At 44.7% G+C, this 14,293-nt stretch overlaps 2 protein-coding genes across 2 annotated transcripts; one reads left to right on the top strand and one right to left on the bottom strand.

Moving 5' to 3' along the window:
* Nucleotides 1-876: 876 nt before the first annotated feature.
* LOC136551103 (F-box protein At3g07870-like) lies at nucleotides 877-2,561 on the top strand. Its single transcript, XM_066542687.1, has 2 exons — nucleotides 877-993; nucleotides 1,099-2,561. Exon 2 carries the CDS (start codon nucleotides 1,130-1,132, stop codon nucleotides 2,348-2,350), a length of 1,221 nt encoding a protein of 406 aa, XP_066398784.1. The 5' UTR covers nucleotides 877-993; nucleotides 1,099-1,129; the 3' UTR covers nucleotides 2,351-2,561.
* Nucleotides 2,562-3,597: 1,036 nt separating this feature from the next.
* LOC136548206 (putative cysteine-rich receptor-like protein kinase 12) lies at nucleotides 3,598-9,907 on the bottom strand. The gene is made up of 5 exons (XM_066539812.1): nucleotides 8,963-9,907; nucleotides 7,600-7,820; nucleotides 5,672-5,903; nucleotides 5,280-5,517; nucleotides 3,598-4,182 (listed from the first exon to the last, which is right to left on the bottom strand). Exons 1-5 carry the CDS (start codon nucleotides 9,837-9,839, stop codon nucleotides 3,768-3,770), a joined length of 1,983 nt encoding a protein of 660 aa, XP_066395909.1. The 5' UTR covers nucleotides 9,840-9,907; the 3' UTR covers nucleotides 3,598-3,767.
* Between the last annotated feature and the right edge of the window lie 4,386 nt (nucleotides 9,908-14,293).

Genomic DNA, 14,293 nt, shown 5'->3' with positions numbered 1-14,293 from the left:
GCAACATCCAGATAAAACACTTGCAATATACGTCTGAAAACAGATAAACACTTGAAACATTCGTGTGTAGCCATAGCAACATATGCAACATCCAGATCTACCTTTGCAACATCTAGATGAAACACTTGCAACATAAATCTGAAAAACATATGAAACATATGCTTGAAACATGCGTGTATAACCATAGCAACATATGCAACATCCAGATGAAACACTTAAAACATACGTCTGAAACAACTGAAACACTTCAAACATAGGCTTGCAACATGTCTGAAAACGCCTGAAACACTTGAAACATATTGTCGTCGGTGGTCACGACCTACCTGGTGGGGAACTGCGGTGGCGCAGGCCTCCCCTTCTTACTAACAGTGTGAGGTGGATGGGGGCACAAACGTAGGAGCAGGCGTAGGCCTCCCTAGCCTCCCCTTCCACGACAGACAAGGTGGATGAGGGCGCGAGTGGGAGCGAGCAACGGCGTGCAGGCGGGCAGCACGGGGCGTGCGAAGCAGCCCATCCCGACGGGACGGGTGTATGATTATCTTTTTTTTAAGGGAAGCAACGCTTTCTACAGTTTAGGCGGTTTTTTTAATGTCGTTTAGACGATTTTTTTTTGCCAAAGCTATTTTTTTTTTTGCCAACGCCGGCCCAGCATGAGCCCGTGGCAGGCAAACTCAACAAACCAAAAATGCCACTGCGGCCTGCCAGCGCACTGCGCGCATATCAGGCTGGATTCCATCCACTGCAGGCCTTCGTGTCTGTGTTTCTCCCGGCCCACAAGGTCCATTTTGTTTTCGTCGCCTGCTACATGAGAGACTTTCGGCGGCAGTTTCGTCCCAGATCCCCAGAATCAACTAGATAGCGGATCAACAGCGAGCCACCGCCTTTCCACGACGCTCGACGTACGGAGTCCCAACTCCCCTGACAACGCCGCGCGCGGCGCGCTCCCTGCCGCCGTCGGTGGGATCCGGCACCGACATCCATCACGATCCGCTGGTATGCCCTCTTCATTCGGCCCTCGCGACCGTGTCTTCCCGATCGGCCGAACTACAGCGAGCCTGCGCGATACGATCCGACCTCTCGTGTCACTGTATGCTGCAGGTACGTCTCGAGGCCTTCGATCGTATCCAGCATGTCGTCGCCGGAGCCGCGCCGCGCACAGCAACGTCGCAGGCTTCCCGCGCCCGCCACTCCCGCCGCCTGTGGCGGCGGCGACGCCGGCGCTCTGCCCTTGGACGCGCTGTGCGAGATCCTGCTGCGTCTCCCGGGCAAGCAGCTCTGCCGGCTGCGCACCGTGTGCCGGGCGTGGCGGTCCCTCCTCTCCGCCCCGTGGTTCGCCGCCGCGCACGCCGCGCGACGCCCGGAGCCCTACATCGTTGCGTCCTACGCCGACGACGTGGACCTGGACCGCGACAGCCTCGTCGACGTCCTGGACATGTCGTCGGGCCAGATCGTCAGGCACGTGGCGGCAGGGAACGCGAGCGACATGGTCGTGAGCGTGGCGGCCTCCGGTCTCGTTTGCGTCAAGACGATAGACAGCGGCAGCTTCCGGTTGCTCGACCCGGTCACCGGAGCCGTGCACAATTTATCAGACAGGCTCGCACCAGAGCACGCTGCGCGAGGGTTCAGCCTGCGCGACTATGGGGAGCCCGTGCACATGTTTGGGCAGGTCGCCGGAACATGCGAGCTCAAGGTGCTGCGGATGCTTCCATTTCGACAACGGCACGACGGCAGTGGCAGCGACCGTGACGACCTGTTTGAGGTCTGCACATTCAGCAGCAGTGCACGGTGGAGGGGAATGCAGGGACCTCCGAGGTCTTTCGTGTGGAATGAATGGACCAGAGTGGTCGTCGGTGGGATGGTCTACTTCTTAAGCGTGGCGGCGTATTTCGCCGCCGTGAATCGCAGAGCCGATGAGCAAGGCTGGATAGTCCGGTTCGATCTCGAGGCGGAGGAATGGAGGCCAAGAATCAAGGGACCCAGCGACCTCGTTGGTGGTGGCGGCCGGCACAATTTGTATCTGAAGCAGGTTACATTGGCCAACCTGAATGGTTCCTTGGTCATTGTTCATGGTTCAAGCCGCGTCATGGACCTGTGGTTCCTGAAGGACTCCGAGGAAGGCCTTTGGGTCAAGCAGTATAGTGTGCAGATTGAACTTTCTGGACACCTTTCACCCATGCATCCTTTGTTGGTGTTAGAGGACGGCAGGATTGTCACGGTTATTAGATCCATGGGACTGCTGCAGATTTATGACCCAAGAACAAGTACATTCGCGAGTCTGATGATGTTAAGGCATTCCTCTCGAGTTAGTGTGCATGCTGGAAGCTTGTTGAGCCTACATAGTGAGAACTAACCTCTCTCTTAATGAAATACATGCTCAGACATGGTCAGCGGAAAAACCTAATGAGGTGACAGGTGAGCATTGCCATGCATATATTGTCCTTATTATTTTATTTTTTTACTGTGATGGCATCACTAAGGACAACTGGTGGATTCGTTTTGTGTTCTGTGTTCTGTTACGGATACATTTACTGGTGGGAAGGAGGTAATTGTATCAATAATAATCCGCAAATATAACTGATGCATGCCCAGTGTGAGTAGAGCAGAGGAGGCCGGGGACCTGATTCCCGGTCGGCATGGATGGAAGAAGTGGTGATTAACGGCCCTAACTTATCAGCCTGCCTTATTAACCACGGTATTATGTTTTTCTCTCATAACAAATCAGCGAACAGTACTTTTTAGCCAGTCTTTTCAACGAAGTGAACGGGGCCTGAATTTAGAGGTGGTGAACGAGTGGGAGGGATGGAGGGTGTTCCTTACCTGCGGAATGAGAAAGAGATGGATGGGAATGGTAAACTAAAAAGTAGGGCCTACTTTCAAAAATAAAATAAAAATTAGGGCCCCCGTGGAGACCCCACAGGCGCAAGGATATAATAGAAAACATTAGTGGTGGTCTTCTACTTTTTAATTGTTCGAGTAAGGGCTCTATGTGAGTAGTTTTTCGTCCCATGGTAAAAAGGGCATATGGGCTAAAGTATTGAAATTGCTCTTACCTTACCGCGCCATGCATGAGGATAGAGATGCTGGTGCAGCAAACTAGCCTCTCTGTTTAAATATAGGATTGTAGGATTGTCACTACGAGAACGGTTTGATGATACTCTGTTGCTTGGTGTGCATTGAGTGCGTTTTCCTTCTCCGTTTTGTCGTTGTAATGGTGGGTGCACTACCTTAAATGTATAGATCGAGCCCAGAATCTTGAAATAAAGCTTCCTTCATCTATAAATATATGCGAATGTTCTCTACATGCTTTGTGTAAACTCAAGTTGGATTTCTGACGCTTCAAAGCAAATTTCAGATTCTCACCAGCTGAGTCTATTTTTCTTCACTCAATATATTTTGGACAGGGATACTTCGGTTTCTAGTAGTGATAGGATTTAGCTACGCAAGTTGGGAAGAAGATAAATTTGTATCTAACCTGCTCATCACATCGAATATAAATAGGTCAATTATATTCATCCTCTGAAGAACAAAAATATAGTAATTCCATAAGCTTTGATCAAACAATGCGAACAGTAACATTATTCGTTACAAGCTACCAATCGAAAAATGTAGGTATTACAAACCAAGTTCTGTCAAATCTTTTGGAGACCAATCCATGTTGAATGCAGCATGCGTAATAGCTATCAGCAAATAGTTCGTTTCCCTAGTATTTATTCTTCTCCCTGACGACAGAGGGACTGAGCAGACTTTAATTCCCACCCAAGAGCAAATTACTTCTGCAGCTGGTTCACTTGTAATGAGATTATGTGGGCTCGATTATCTTGGTTGAGGCGAGTGCATATGTCCGCGGCTTCAGGCCTTTCTTTTGGTTCTTCATTGACACACTCGAAAGCTAAACCAACGCATTTTTCCACATCCTCAATGCTGTCATCATCCTGCAAGGATGCATCCTTCTTCAGCTGCTCGTGATCCTTAGCGCTGCATCTCTTGAGACTCGTAGTTGTTTCCAAGTCTACGATAAACTTCTCGCGGACCTTGTTGATGAACGATACACCACAGGGGTCACGACTAGTACTAGGAGGCCCAACTCTCATAACTATCCCCAGGATGAGGATACCAAGACTGTATATGTCGCAATGGCGGCTCGCCCTCCCGTTGTCAACAAACTCGGGCGCCATGTATCCGCTGCAAGGCAACCCAAATAGTTGCCATAGACATAATAAGTACCCCCCTTTCTTAATTAAAACACATATAAGACGTGGTTTGATTTGGCAATCTTTATGTTTACACTTTAACCGCCTACATCTTGTAGCATCATTTGTTGTGGCAATAAAAGTTTGACTATTAGAAAGTATTCTAAATAAATACAGATTTATTGTAATAACTTTTTAGCAAAAGAAAATTTGTTAGACTAATTTGTAGTCAAAGAACACGTGTTTGTATCTTTAAGTGTGTTTGCGCCTTGTATTTGGGGATAGTGGGAGTATAGAACACAACTGATAATTCCACGAGCTAGCTAGAAATATATACTGAGGAAGAAAAAGAGAATCCTAGCTTTTTGTCCATTAGGTCGACCTGAGTTTAATTTTCTTCTCTACTTGTACGTGTACTGAATCAATCAACTCTTGATTAGTCATGTAAAAGGGTTTGTTTGAGATGTACTCACTCCGTTCTAAATTATAATAATTTTGGTTTCAGCTGATGTAGAGCTGCCCGGCAAAGGCATGGGCTACGAGGTGTCTATATAGCTCTTCTAGTTTGGTCCCGTTCGCTTCGCTGAAAAAATAAGCCGAAACACTGTTCCGGCTGATTTGTTGTGAGAGAAAAACACTGCTCCGCGGCTGAAAAAACAAGGTGAAAAGTACGGATTATAAGAGAAGCGAACAAGGCTTGTTCTAAGTTTATTCTTTCTTTAACCTTATCCAAGTTTATATAAAAATATGCACCCACACCTGCAACTCAAATTAATTAGTTTCATTAAGTTCTAAAGGAGAATATATCTTGATAGTGCATTTATTTGAACCTGTAGGTGTTAGTACATTATTCTAAAAATTAGATCAAATTAGAAAAAAATGACCTAGAACAAAGGTGAAGTGAACTATAATTTGAAACATATGAAATAGTTTTCATTTCCTTTTTTCCTCTCTTGCCGAGAGGGCATTGAATTGGATTTGTTTGTTATTTACTTTCATCTCGTCAATGCAAGCCTCTATACCTCACGGAACATATAATAATAAATAAACTAATAAACGCATGCACATCAGTACTGTACAGATACTTACAGTGATCCTTTCACGATCTGTGTGTAAGTATGAGTTTTCGCGTTCAGAAAAGCTCTTGATAGACCAAAATCTGCAATTTTTGGCTTCATTTCCTCATCGAGCAAGATATTGCTGGGCTTTAAGTCCATGTGCAAAATCTTACTGTTATGATCCTGATGTAGGTACTGCAATCCAGCGCAAATTCCACGTATAATCTCGTAACGAATTGGCCATTCAATAACAGATTGCCCCAATGAAGCTGATCAATAAACATATACACTATTCAATAAGCAAACAAGCGTATAAAAAAATGCAACACATATATAAAGGTTTGATTGTATTGTGTAGTTGCCAAAGTGTGCGTGCAATATATATGAAGAGCATGACCAGCAGAGAGAGGGAAGCCAACGTACCAAATATTTTTTTATCAAGAGGGCCGTTACTGATAAGTTCACTGCAAACGTACAGTCCCCTGCCACGCCGAAACCACCCGTCATTGTTACAAAACCCTACCAGTCGAACCACATTCTTATGCTGTAGTTTTGCGAGTATCTTTAGTTCATCCTTGAGGTGTTTTGCCATTGAAGGATTTGTAACGCACTTGACAGCAAGTTCCTTCGTATTGTGGTCAATATTGAAGGTACCCTAGATTATAATAATCATTTTGAGTCACAAGTATTGTCTAAATGAAAAAATTGAAAAAACATAATGCAGCATACTTAAATCAAATAAAATATAAGTTCAGAAGCATTTTAAGTCCCATTTGTTTTGTTTATAATATTATTGCCAATCAGATTATATATTATATCTAGAACAAACAGCCTCCCAGCCCCTCCCAATGATGGAGTACGAGTTTCAAAAAAAAGAAAAGAAAACAATGATGGAGTACGTGTAGGGATGGATAATAAGCCAACTATTTTTTTTAGTTTTCTTCCAAATATAGATATGTTCTTATCTATTATAGCGTCCTGTGTTGTTTGGATCCAACTTCAAACTGAACATCACGAGCCAACACTACAACAAAAACCCTTATACATGACGGTTTACCCATGACCTTCCAGCAAATCATCATAGAATGAAGTCATCTGTGACGGTTCAACCTAAGGTGATAGATATATGACGATTGGTTAAATTATCGTCATGGTTGGACGTCACCAATCATTTTGGCACTCTATAGTAAATCTATGACGGACTAATGGGGTGGTCACAGATCATACATCCAACATGGCGTTGATGTGAGCGTCCACGTCGTTCCTACATGTCATGCTGATGAGAGGCAGGGGCTGGCGCTGATGTAAAAAGGGAAGGTGGGACCTACCTGTCGGTGAGGGAGCTAAATTCGTTCCTACGTGTCATGCTGATGAGAGGCAGGGGCTGGCGCTGATGTAAACAGGGAAGGTGGGACCCACCTGTCGGTGAGAGAGCTAAATTTGCAAAAAAAAATTGCGGCTACTAGGAATCAAACCGTGGACCTCTTGGATACATGACGTTTTTTCTGGATCGTCATCGTTAGTTAACCGTGACGTATTTTCGCTTGTCTATGACCAAAGTAAACCATCATGTATAGGGGTTTTTTTAGTGACAAGCTAAAGTTGGAAGTCATCAATCTATAACTATTTTTTGTTTTTAAAAGGAAAAAGAGTTCAATCGGAGCAATTTTCAAATGAGCCACCGATCTAAGGGCCTGTTTGGTTTCTACAGGAGCTCCTAAAATTTCTGTCACATCGAATGTTTGGACACATACATGGAGTATTAAATATAGACTAATTACGAAATTAATTACACAACTTGCGACTAATTTACGAGACGAATCTTTTAAGCCTAACTAGCCCATGATTTGACAACATGGTGCTACAGTAAACATGTGCTAATGACGAATTAATTAGGCTTAAAAAAATCGTCTCGCAAATTAGCCTCCATCTATGTAATTGGTTTTGTAATTAATCTATATTTAATGCTCCTTATTAGTATCTAAACATTCGGTGTGACATGAATTTTAGGAGCAACTAAATAACCAAACACCCCTAACTCAATGAGCTTTTTGTCCAGCCCTGTACAGTGTGTATCCTAAACCCGACTAGAAATAATAGGACCAACGTTGTCTATTAATTTGGGGACTGACTATGTCATCTTTCTAGTTTTATATTTTTTTTCCTCCATTGTTGTGTTACCACTGTGTGTTTGATAGTTCCCTCCATGGTTGGTATTTCACTGCTCTAGAAACAGATTTTATCAATAGGATTTGATTTACATATTGTTAAGAGAATGCTTTCTCTACATCAACATGTATACTAATTGTGTGCAGGTATCTAAAATTCAAAAATGCTACTCATACACATACCTTGTAGACCTTCCCGAATCCACCTTCTCCAAGTAATTCATCTTTATCAAAGTTCTTGGTGGCACTCTTTATATGGCCAAAAGGAAAATCCTTTAGACCGGCTACATTTTGGAAATGTCTCCGTTTCTTTTCATAATGTCTCATAACTAGGAACGCCACAAGAAAAATTATTATTGAAAAGGAAACAGGGATAACTATCTCCACTCGCTGGACCAATCCACCTGTAAAAGGTTTCACCATTAGTAGAAATATAAGCACCCTCTTTTTAGTCAGGGACCCACATATTCTTCAAATTTACCTTTTAACAATATGATTATGCAAACTTTTTCAAGAAAATGTGTTAATTCTAAAAGAAGGCGGATCAGGTATGTAATGTAAAACATACACAAATAACACACAATATCGAGAACATCAATATTCTCTAGCAGTAGCCCCAGCGCAACTCAGCCACTATTTTTAGACTAAAAAGTGGGACCTACTCACTAGTGGTTATCCTCTCATTTTAATCCAACTTCTCTCTCTTAGCTCCAATGCTCCCATGTTCGCACTCCTACCCCCTTGATGTCCGTGCTACCGCCTCTCTGTGGTGCTAGGGAATTTGAGGCTCATCTCTATAGACTCGAGTGGCTATGGCTCAAGCACAGGTGACAGCAGGCCTCCTACAGGAAAGGTAAAGGGCATCTAAACCACGACAGAGAAGCATCCGACCTACAGAGATTCTGTAGCAGAGGATCTCGACTTGGCCCTATTGTGTTTTGGCGAGGCGGATAGGTTCTAGAGAGCCATGGGTTGGGCTTGGCCACAGGGGATAGCGAGCCTCCATATAGCAGAGGGACTGAGGGAGCAGGAGCACGAGGAGGGCGCGCACCGGCGCCGATGCAAAGCAGTGGCTTGGCAACTCTCTCATGCGAGGGGAAAGGGGAAAGGGGAGTGGGGGTGTGGTGAGGGTAAGGAGGAGAGGATGGGAGATGGCGTAAACAACAAAGTTGGGGTGGGATGCGTCGCTTGTGGGGATAGGGGATCAGAGAGCATTTCTATTTCGCATGCTAGGATGGACCCGTGCTAAACCTTTCTTTATTTTCTTGGACCTCAAAAGTGAACAGAAACTCCACTGAAGATGCTTTACTAGAAATTACATTTGGTACATAATATATTGAAGCAATAAGCATTATGAAACTTGTGTAGTTTAAAAATACTGTATTTATCTATGGCATCAATTATATATAGTGAAATCCAGTATGTAAGAATAAATTAATCAAGTGCATGCATAAAGTTGATTTACTAGAATAATATTGGTGCAGAATTGACTAATAACAAGGAAAGAACAAAAAAAAAAGGAAAAGCGAAGGTTGCATTTGAGTACCTTTTACTGTTTCCTGTTGCCAAGGGCCGGTACCGGTGGGGGGCATGTCTTTTGCTGCTTCCGGTTGCAAAGGGCCGGTACCGGTGGGGGGCACGTAGACTTCAAAGGGCGTCAGGTCGGACCTGATGTGGAAGCTAAACCCTGTGATGGACACCCCCTCCGACCACTGTACCTCGTCCGCTAATTTCAGCGCGACCAATGTAATGTAGCTGTAGCATAATTCCTTCGGCAAGTCCCTGTTGCACTGCGCCAGACCGTAGAGCTTGTGCGTGCTGTTGAACGTGCGGTTGCCCCACCCAATCATCATGGGCGAGCTCACAGCTGCGCCGGCCAGATCCGTCAGCAGATCCTGGCGGGTTTGCTGAAAGGCAATGGTATCAGGCACGCTGGCCGCGTGGTTCTGCGTGTAGAAGGCAATGCTATTGGAAACTTCGTCGTCGTCTGCGGCGGCGAGAATGGGTATGTCCGAGTACCGGAGCACGCAGCCCTGGTACGCGACGCTTGCGCTGTTGCTCTCCGGGCAGGCCTTGTGCGCCCCGGCGGAAGCCGCCTGGAGGCAGTTCTTGCACTGGTCCGACAATGGTATGTCGGCGTGGCACATGGCCATCCCGAACACGGCGGCGTTCGTGGATCCCACCGAGCCGTTGAAGAATCCACCGTTGTTGATGACATTTGACGGGAGCGTGGCGAGGAACCGGCGGAGGTTCATCACGTAGTCGATGAAGCCTCCGCCGCTGCTGATGAAGTTTACGGAGTTGGAGCATTGCGCCGTGTAATTTTGATCATAGTCCGAGATGCTGTCGGCAGCGCCACACCTCTGGAGAAGTGTTAGCGGGATGAGAAGGAAGATGAGAGAGGCTACAATGGAACCCGGCATGGCTACAGTGGGTTTTAGTTTACCAAACCGGAGGGGAAGGCAGCTGGGAGCTAGCTAGCTGTGTGTTGAGTAACTTGCATGAAGCATTCGGCGGTACTTTGGGATGAGAAGGCAAGCATAAGTGAGCCCGACCATGGCATATCTGCTGTGTGATGACTAACGAGTTGACCTGGGATTGGCTTTGAACAATTCGACTATATATTGCACATGGGCTCAGTTTGGTTTGTACTCAATATTGGTTCATCCTGTTTTTGTAGTTTTCCTTTCTTCATAGATGCTGTTCAAAGCCTAATACTCTCTGTATACACGGGAGGATAACGAGTAATCAGTGATTGGCAGTAATAAGAAAGCGTGCTAGCAATGAGATGTACTAGTAGTTTTTTTTCTATTGTGTACTAGCTAAAACGCAAGTGCGTTTCAAAGGATCTTAAATAAAAGAACGTACCGTGCACTAGATGTTGGTTCGTTTACATACTCGTATTTAATTGTGGCTATTTCACATCACGAGCCATATGTATATATTATATATGATCCCCAATCATATATAATTAATTTAACATACTTCCGCAAAAACCAACCATATAACATAAAATACAAATGCATAAAATGTCCTGTTCGTAGGAGTAACTGACAGCGTCAACTACAATTTTTTTTTAATTTTAACACTTTTTGTAAACTAATTTTAAATCTAACACTGTATGTTTTTTTTTCCAAAACTAACACTTGACATGGCGACGATCGGAAACGCTGACCGTTGACGTGGCAGGGCCTGCCGCGCCACCGATCTTGGCACGGCAGTGCCGCGCCACGGCGCATGGCGCGGTAGGGCCAGATAAATATCGTGAGCGAGCCCGCCCGCCCGCCGCCACCGCCCGCATGCGCCCCGCCGCCAGCGCGCCCGGACGGCCGCCCGCCCGCGCCGGCCGTGCCCACCCGTCCACGCCGAGCCCTCCCACTCCCGCCGCGCAGCGCCCGCGCCGGCCGCACCACGAACGCCGGCGCATCAATGCCGCCCGCTCCTATCAAGGTACCTCCCTCTCGATTTCATGTCATTTTGATTATTATTGATTTAGGATAATTAGTGATTTAGGATAGTTAGTGATTTATGATAGTTAGGGTTTTATGATTGTTATTGATTTATGATAGTTAGTGATTTAGTATAGTTAGTGATTTAGGATAGTTAGGTTAGTGAATTTGTTTGTGATTTAGGTAGGTAGTTTTTAGGTTTGAGGTTGTGTGTTGTAGTATAGTTAAGGTTTGGTTAGGTAGTTAGGGTTTAGATTACTGTTAGTTAGGATTTTGGGTTTAGGGATTGATTAGGTATTTATTATTTAGTTTATAGTTAGTTATTTAGTTAGGGATTTTGGGTATAGATACTAGTTTTCAAATGTCGGTACTTACTAGTGCGTGATACGTCGATTTTGATGACTTGATGAAGTTTCGTCAAATGCTTATATTCCTAGTGAAGTTGTTTAATATATCTGTTAATGTTACTTTGAATATATACATGTGCTTTCATATTGTGTTCGTATTGCATAACAAGTAGTTCAAATTTTGCAATGCTACATAATGTTAATTTGAATTTTGTTAATTTGAATACTCTAACCCTTTGTTTATCAATTTATAACAGGATGACCCTTCCCACGCAGCACCCTTTGTACCCCATTCTTGAGGTGGAGTACGACGACCAGCACCGAGCACACATCTTGAGTGACAACGACGCAGAGGTGGCCTTGCCTCCTTTGAGGCCCCGCACGCACACCAGGGCGCACCAGTGAGATGAGCGTTACGCGTCGTACATACGGCGTGCCGGCTTTCTCGAGCTTGTCCGTGTTGTCAACTACGGTCTTCCGCCCTTGACCCAGCACTACTTACTGCAGCTGTAGACAGGTGCGAGTGCCTTATTTATACGTAAACATTCTTGTAACAAATTTGAGACAACTAACAGTCATTCTATTCTTATAACAGGTGGAGGCCTGAGACCCACACGTTCCACCTACCTTGTGGCGAGATGACCTTGACTATGCAGGACGTGAAGGCTATTTTTGGCCTTCGGTTGAGGGGACTTCCAGTGATAGGGATAGTTGACAATGATCACTGGAGGGAGCTGGTGGCTCAGTTGACTGGCTTTCTTCCACCGGACGACGAGGCTTCCAAGAAAAATAAGTGAGAAATTCAAGCCTATTTAATACTTGCATTGCTTTTCTGCAGCCATCGGGTCTCATTTTCTTGGGTCAATTTCAGGAAAAGTTCCGGTGTTTCGTCGAACGAATATTGACGTCCGAAACTTGCAGGCTTAGTGGGTTATGTTATGTCGAACTTATGTCAAACCAATGAAAATGTTATGTGGTAGCTTGTCAACTTGCGCACGGACTTCATTTATTTGCTTCATATTCGTTTCAATGCATCGCGGCAGCACTGCCGGCGAGATTAAGTAGCAACTAGTTCGGGAACCGACAGTCCCGAGGTATGTCGACGCCGGTGGCTGGCGTCTTGCGCGAGGGGTCGAGGAAGCCGGGGTCCATGGTCGCGTCGCTGCCGATCCTACAATATGGGGCAAAAAAGCAAAAAAAAAGGTTCCCTTAAAAAAATATTCGTTTCAATCCGATCCAATTTTTCATAATCGATTAGTTAACATGGTGGTTAACCGTATTATGAAAGACGGAAAAAAATCATTGGCTTATCAAATTCTCTATTCGGCCGTGAAAAAGATTCAACAAAAGATAGAAATAAATCCACTATTGGTTTTACGTCAAGCAATATCTAGAGTAACTCCCACTATCGGCGCGGAAAGTTCCGATTAAACCGTCCAGGTACCACCGCGCCATGCGCCGTGGCGCGTCACTGCCGCGCCAAGATGGGTGGCGCGGCAGGCCCTGCCACGTCAACGGTCAGCCTTTTCGGTCGTTGCCACGTTAGCCCCCTGCCGTGCCACCATGAATGGCGCGGCACAGACTTTTGGCCGTGTCATGGCAATAGGCGCGGCCAAAAGTGTTAGTTTAAAAAAAACAGGCAGTCTTAGATTTAAAATTAATTTACAAAAAGTGTTAAAATAAAAAAATTCTCAACTACTCGAAAGTTTGTCGAAAAAAAACTACCTGAAAGTTAAATATTTATTACAAAGTACTAGTGAAGAAGCAGTATAATAAAATATTTATTTTTTATATCATAGAAACCATGCATTGGAGAGTGTTTTCTATGAGTGTTTGATATTGACATGTGTTCTTTGGACACGATGTTTAGTGTCTAGCTTCCATTTGCGATTTCCCTTAGCAAGCTAGTTATTAGGACTAATTGACCCAAATATGCCTTTAGCAATATTGTGCTTTGCCTAATAGGCAAGTTCTTGGCTATTTCGATCGCCGCGGCTGCCGGGCAAGCTGGGCATAATTCATGCGCATATGCACCCCCGGGAGTCGTGAGTTCACATGAGCTCCGTAATTGTCTCGTAGTACCAAATAATAATACGTCTACTGGTATGGGAAACTAGTACTATTAATTAATTAATTAATTAAGCCCATCGCGTGGAAAAAAGATTGACGCGTTGAAGTTGTGTTCCCACCTCCAGTAGTAGTAGTACACTACTCCTGTCAAGCGAAAGCTGGTCACTACCTCCGGACAGCTTTGCAGGGCGCTTTTCTATTTTTCATTTTGGCAGTTTTATGGGACGTGACACGTGAAATATATAGGACGAAGCGCGCCGCTGAGTAGTGGGCTAAAGTTAAGGCTGCATGGCGGCATGCATGAAAACTGAGCTCAAATCTGTACGGAGGGAGCATATGACTTATAATCCGTATTTTTTAACAAATAAATAATGTGTTTTTTTCTCACAATAAATCAATCAATAGTACTTTTAGTCATAACTTATCAGTCAAGCGATTAATTTAATTAAACCCATCGCGTGGGACAAGATTGACGCGTTGAAGTCATGTTCCCACCTCCAGGTATATTCAGATTCCTTAGCATGTGAAGGCTTGGCGTATCCTTTGTCACAGTACAAGGGCATGTGAATGCGTTGTAGTCATGTCCCCTCCTCCAGCAGTCTACTAGTCAAGGGCTTCCTCAACGCAATACGGTGGCTTACTGCCCAGTATCTATGTAGGCGTCCAGACTCTGAGACTAAGGCTGTGTTTAGTTCATGAATTTTGAGAATTTGGCTACTATAGCATCTTTATTTTTATTTAACAATTAGTGTTTAATCATAGACTAATTAGGGCAGTCCCAATGAAAGAAACTAGTAGTTTCTATAACATAGGATACCACACCAAAAAATACTGCTTTCCAACCCATGGTTTCTATGAGTAATAATTATTTTCTCTTTATCTCCCAACTCTATCTTCTTTCTCCAATGGGAGTGCGACACGAGCTCCCTAGAAACTGGTGGTTTCTCCCTAATGGCGATTTCATGGTTTCTTGTATAATTAATTTAACATACTTCCGCAAAAACCAACCAT

The sequence above is a fragment of the Miscanthus floridulus genome, chromosome 4 (assembly GCF_019320115.1).
Source record: "Miscanthus floridulus cultivar M001 chromosome 4, ASM1932011v1, whole genome shotgun sequence".
Classification (NCBI taxonomy): Eukaryota; Viridiplantae; Streptophyta; class Magnoliopsida; order Poales; family Poaceae; genus Miscanthus; species Miscanthus floridulus.
Note: the sequence above shows the minus strand (reverse complement) of the source record. Positions and strands in the feature narration are given on the sequence as shown.

What these genes read in the sequence shown, in the direction of transcription:
- LOC136551103 (XM_066542687.1), top strand. Translation starts at nt 1,130, where the DNA reads ATGTCGTCGCCGGAGCCGCGCCGCGCACAGCAACGTCGCAGGCTTCCC.
- LOC136548206 (XM_066539812.1), bottom strand. Translation starts at nt 9,839, where the DNA reads ATGCCGGGTTCCATTGTAGCCTCTCTCATCTTCCTTCTCATCCCGCTA. An exon ending in GATTCGGGAAGGTCTACAAG is followed by an intron (nt 5,904 to 7,599) that starts GTATGTGTATGA and finishes ATTATAATCTAG; the next exon opens with GGTACCTTCAATATTGACCA. An exon ending in TCTTGATAAAAAAATATTTG is followed by an intron (nt 5,518 to 5,671) that starts GTACGTTGGCTT and finishes TTTATTGATCAG; the next exon opens with CTTCATTGGGGCAATCTGTT.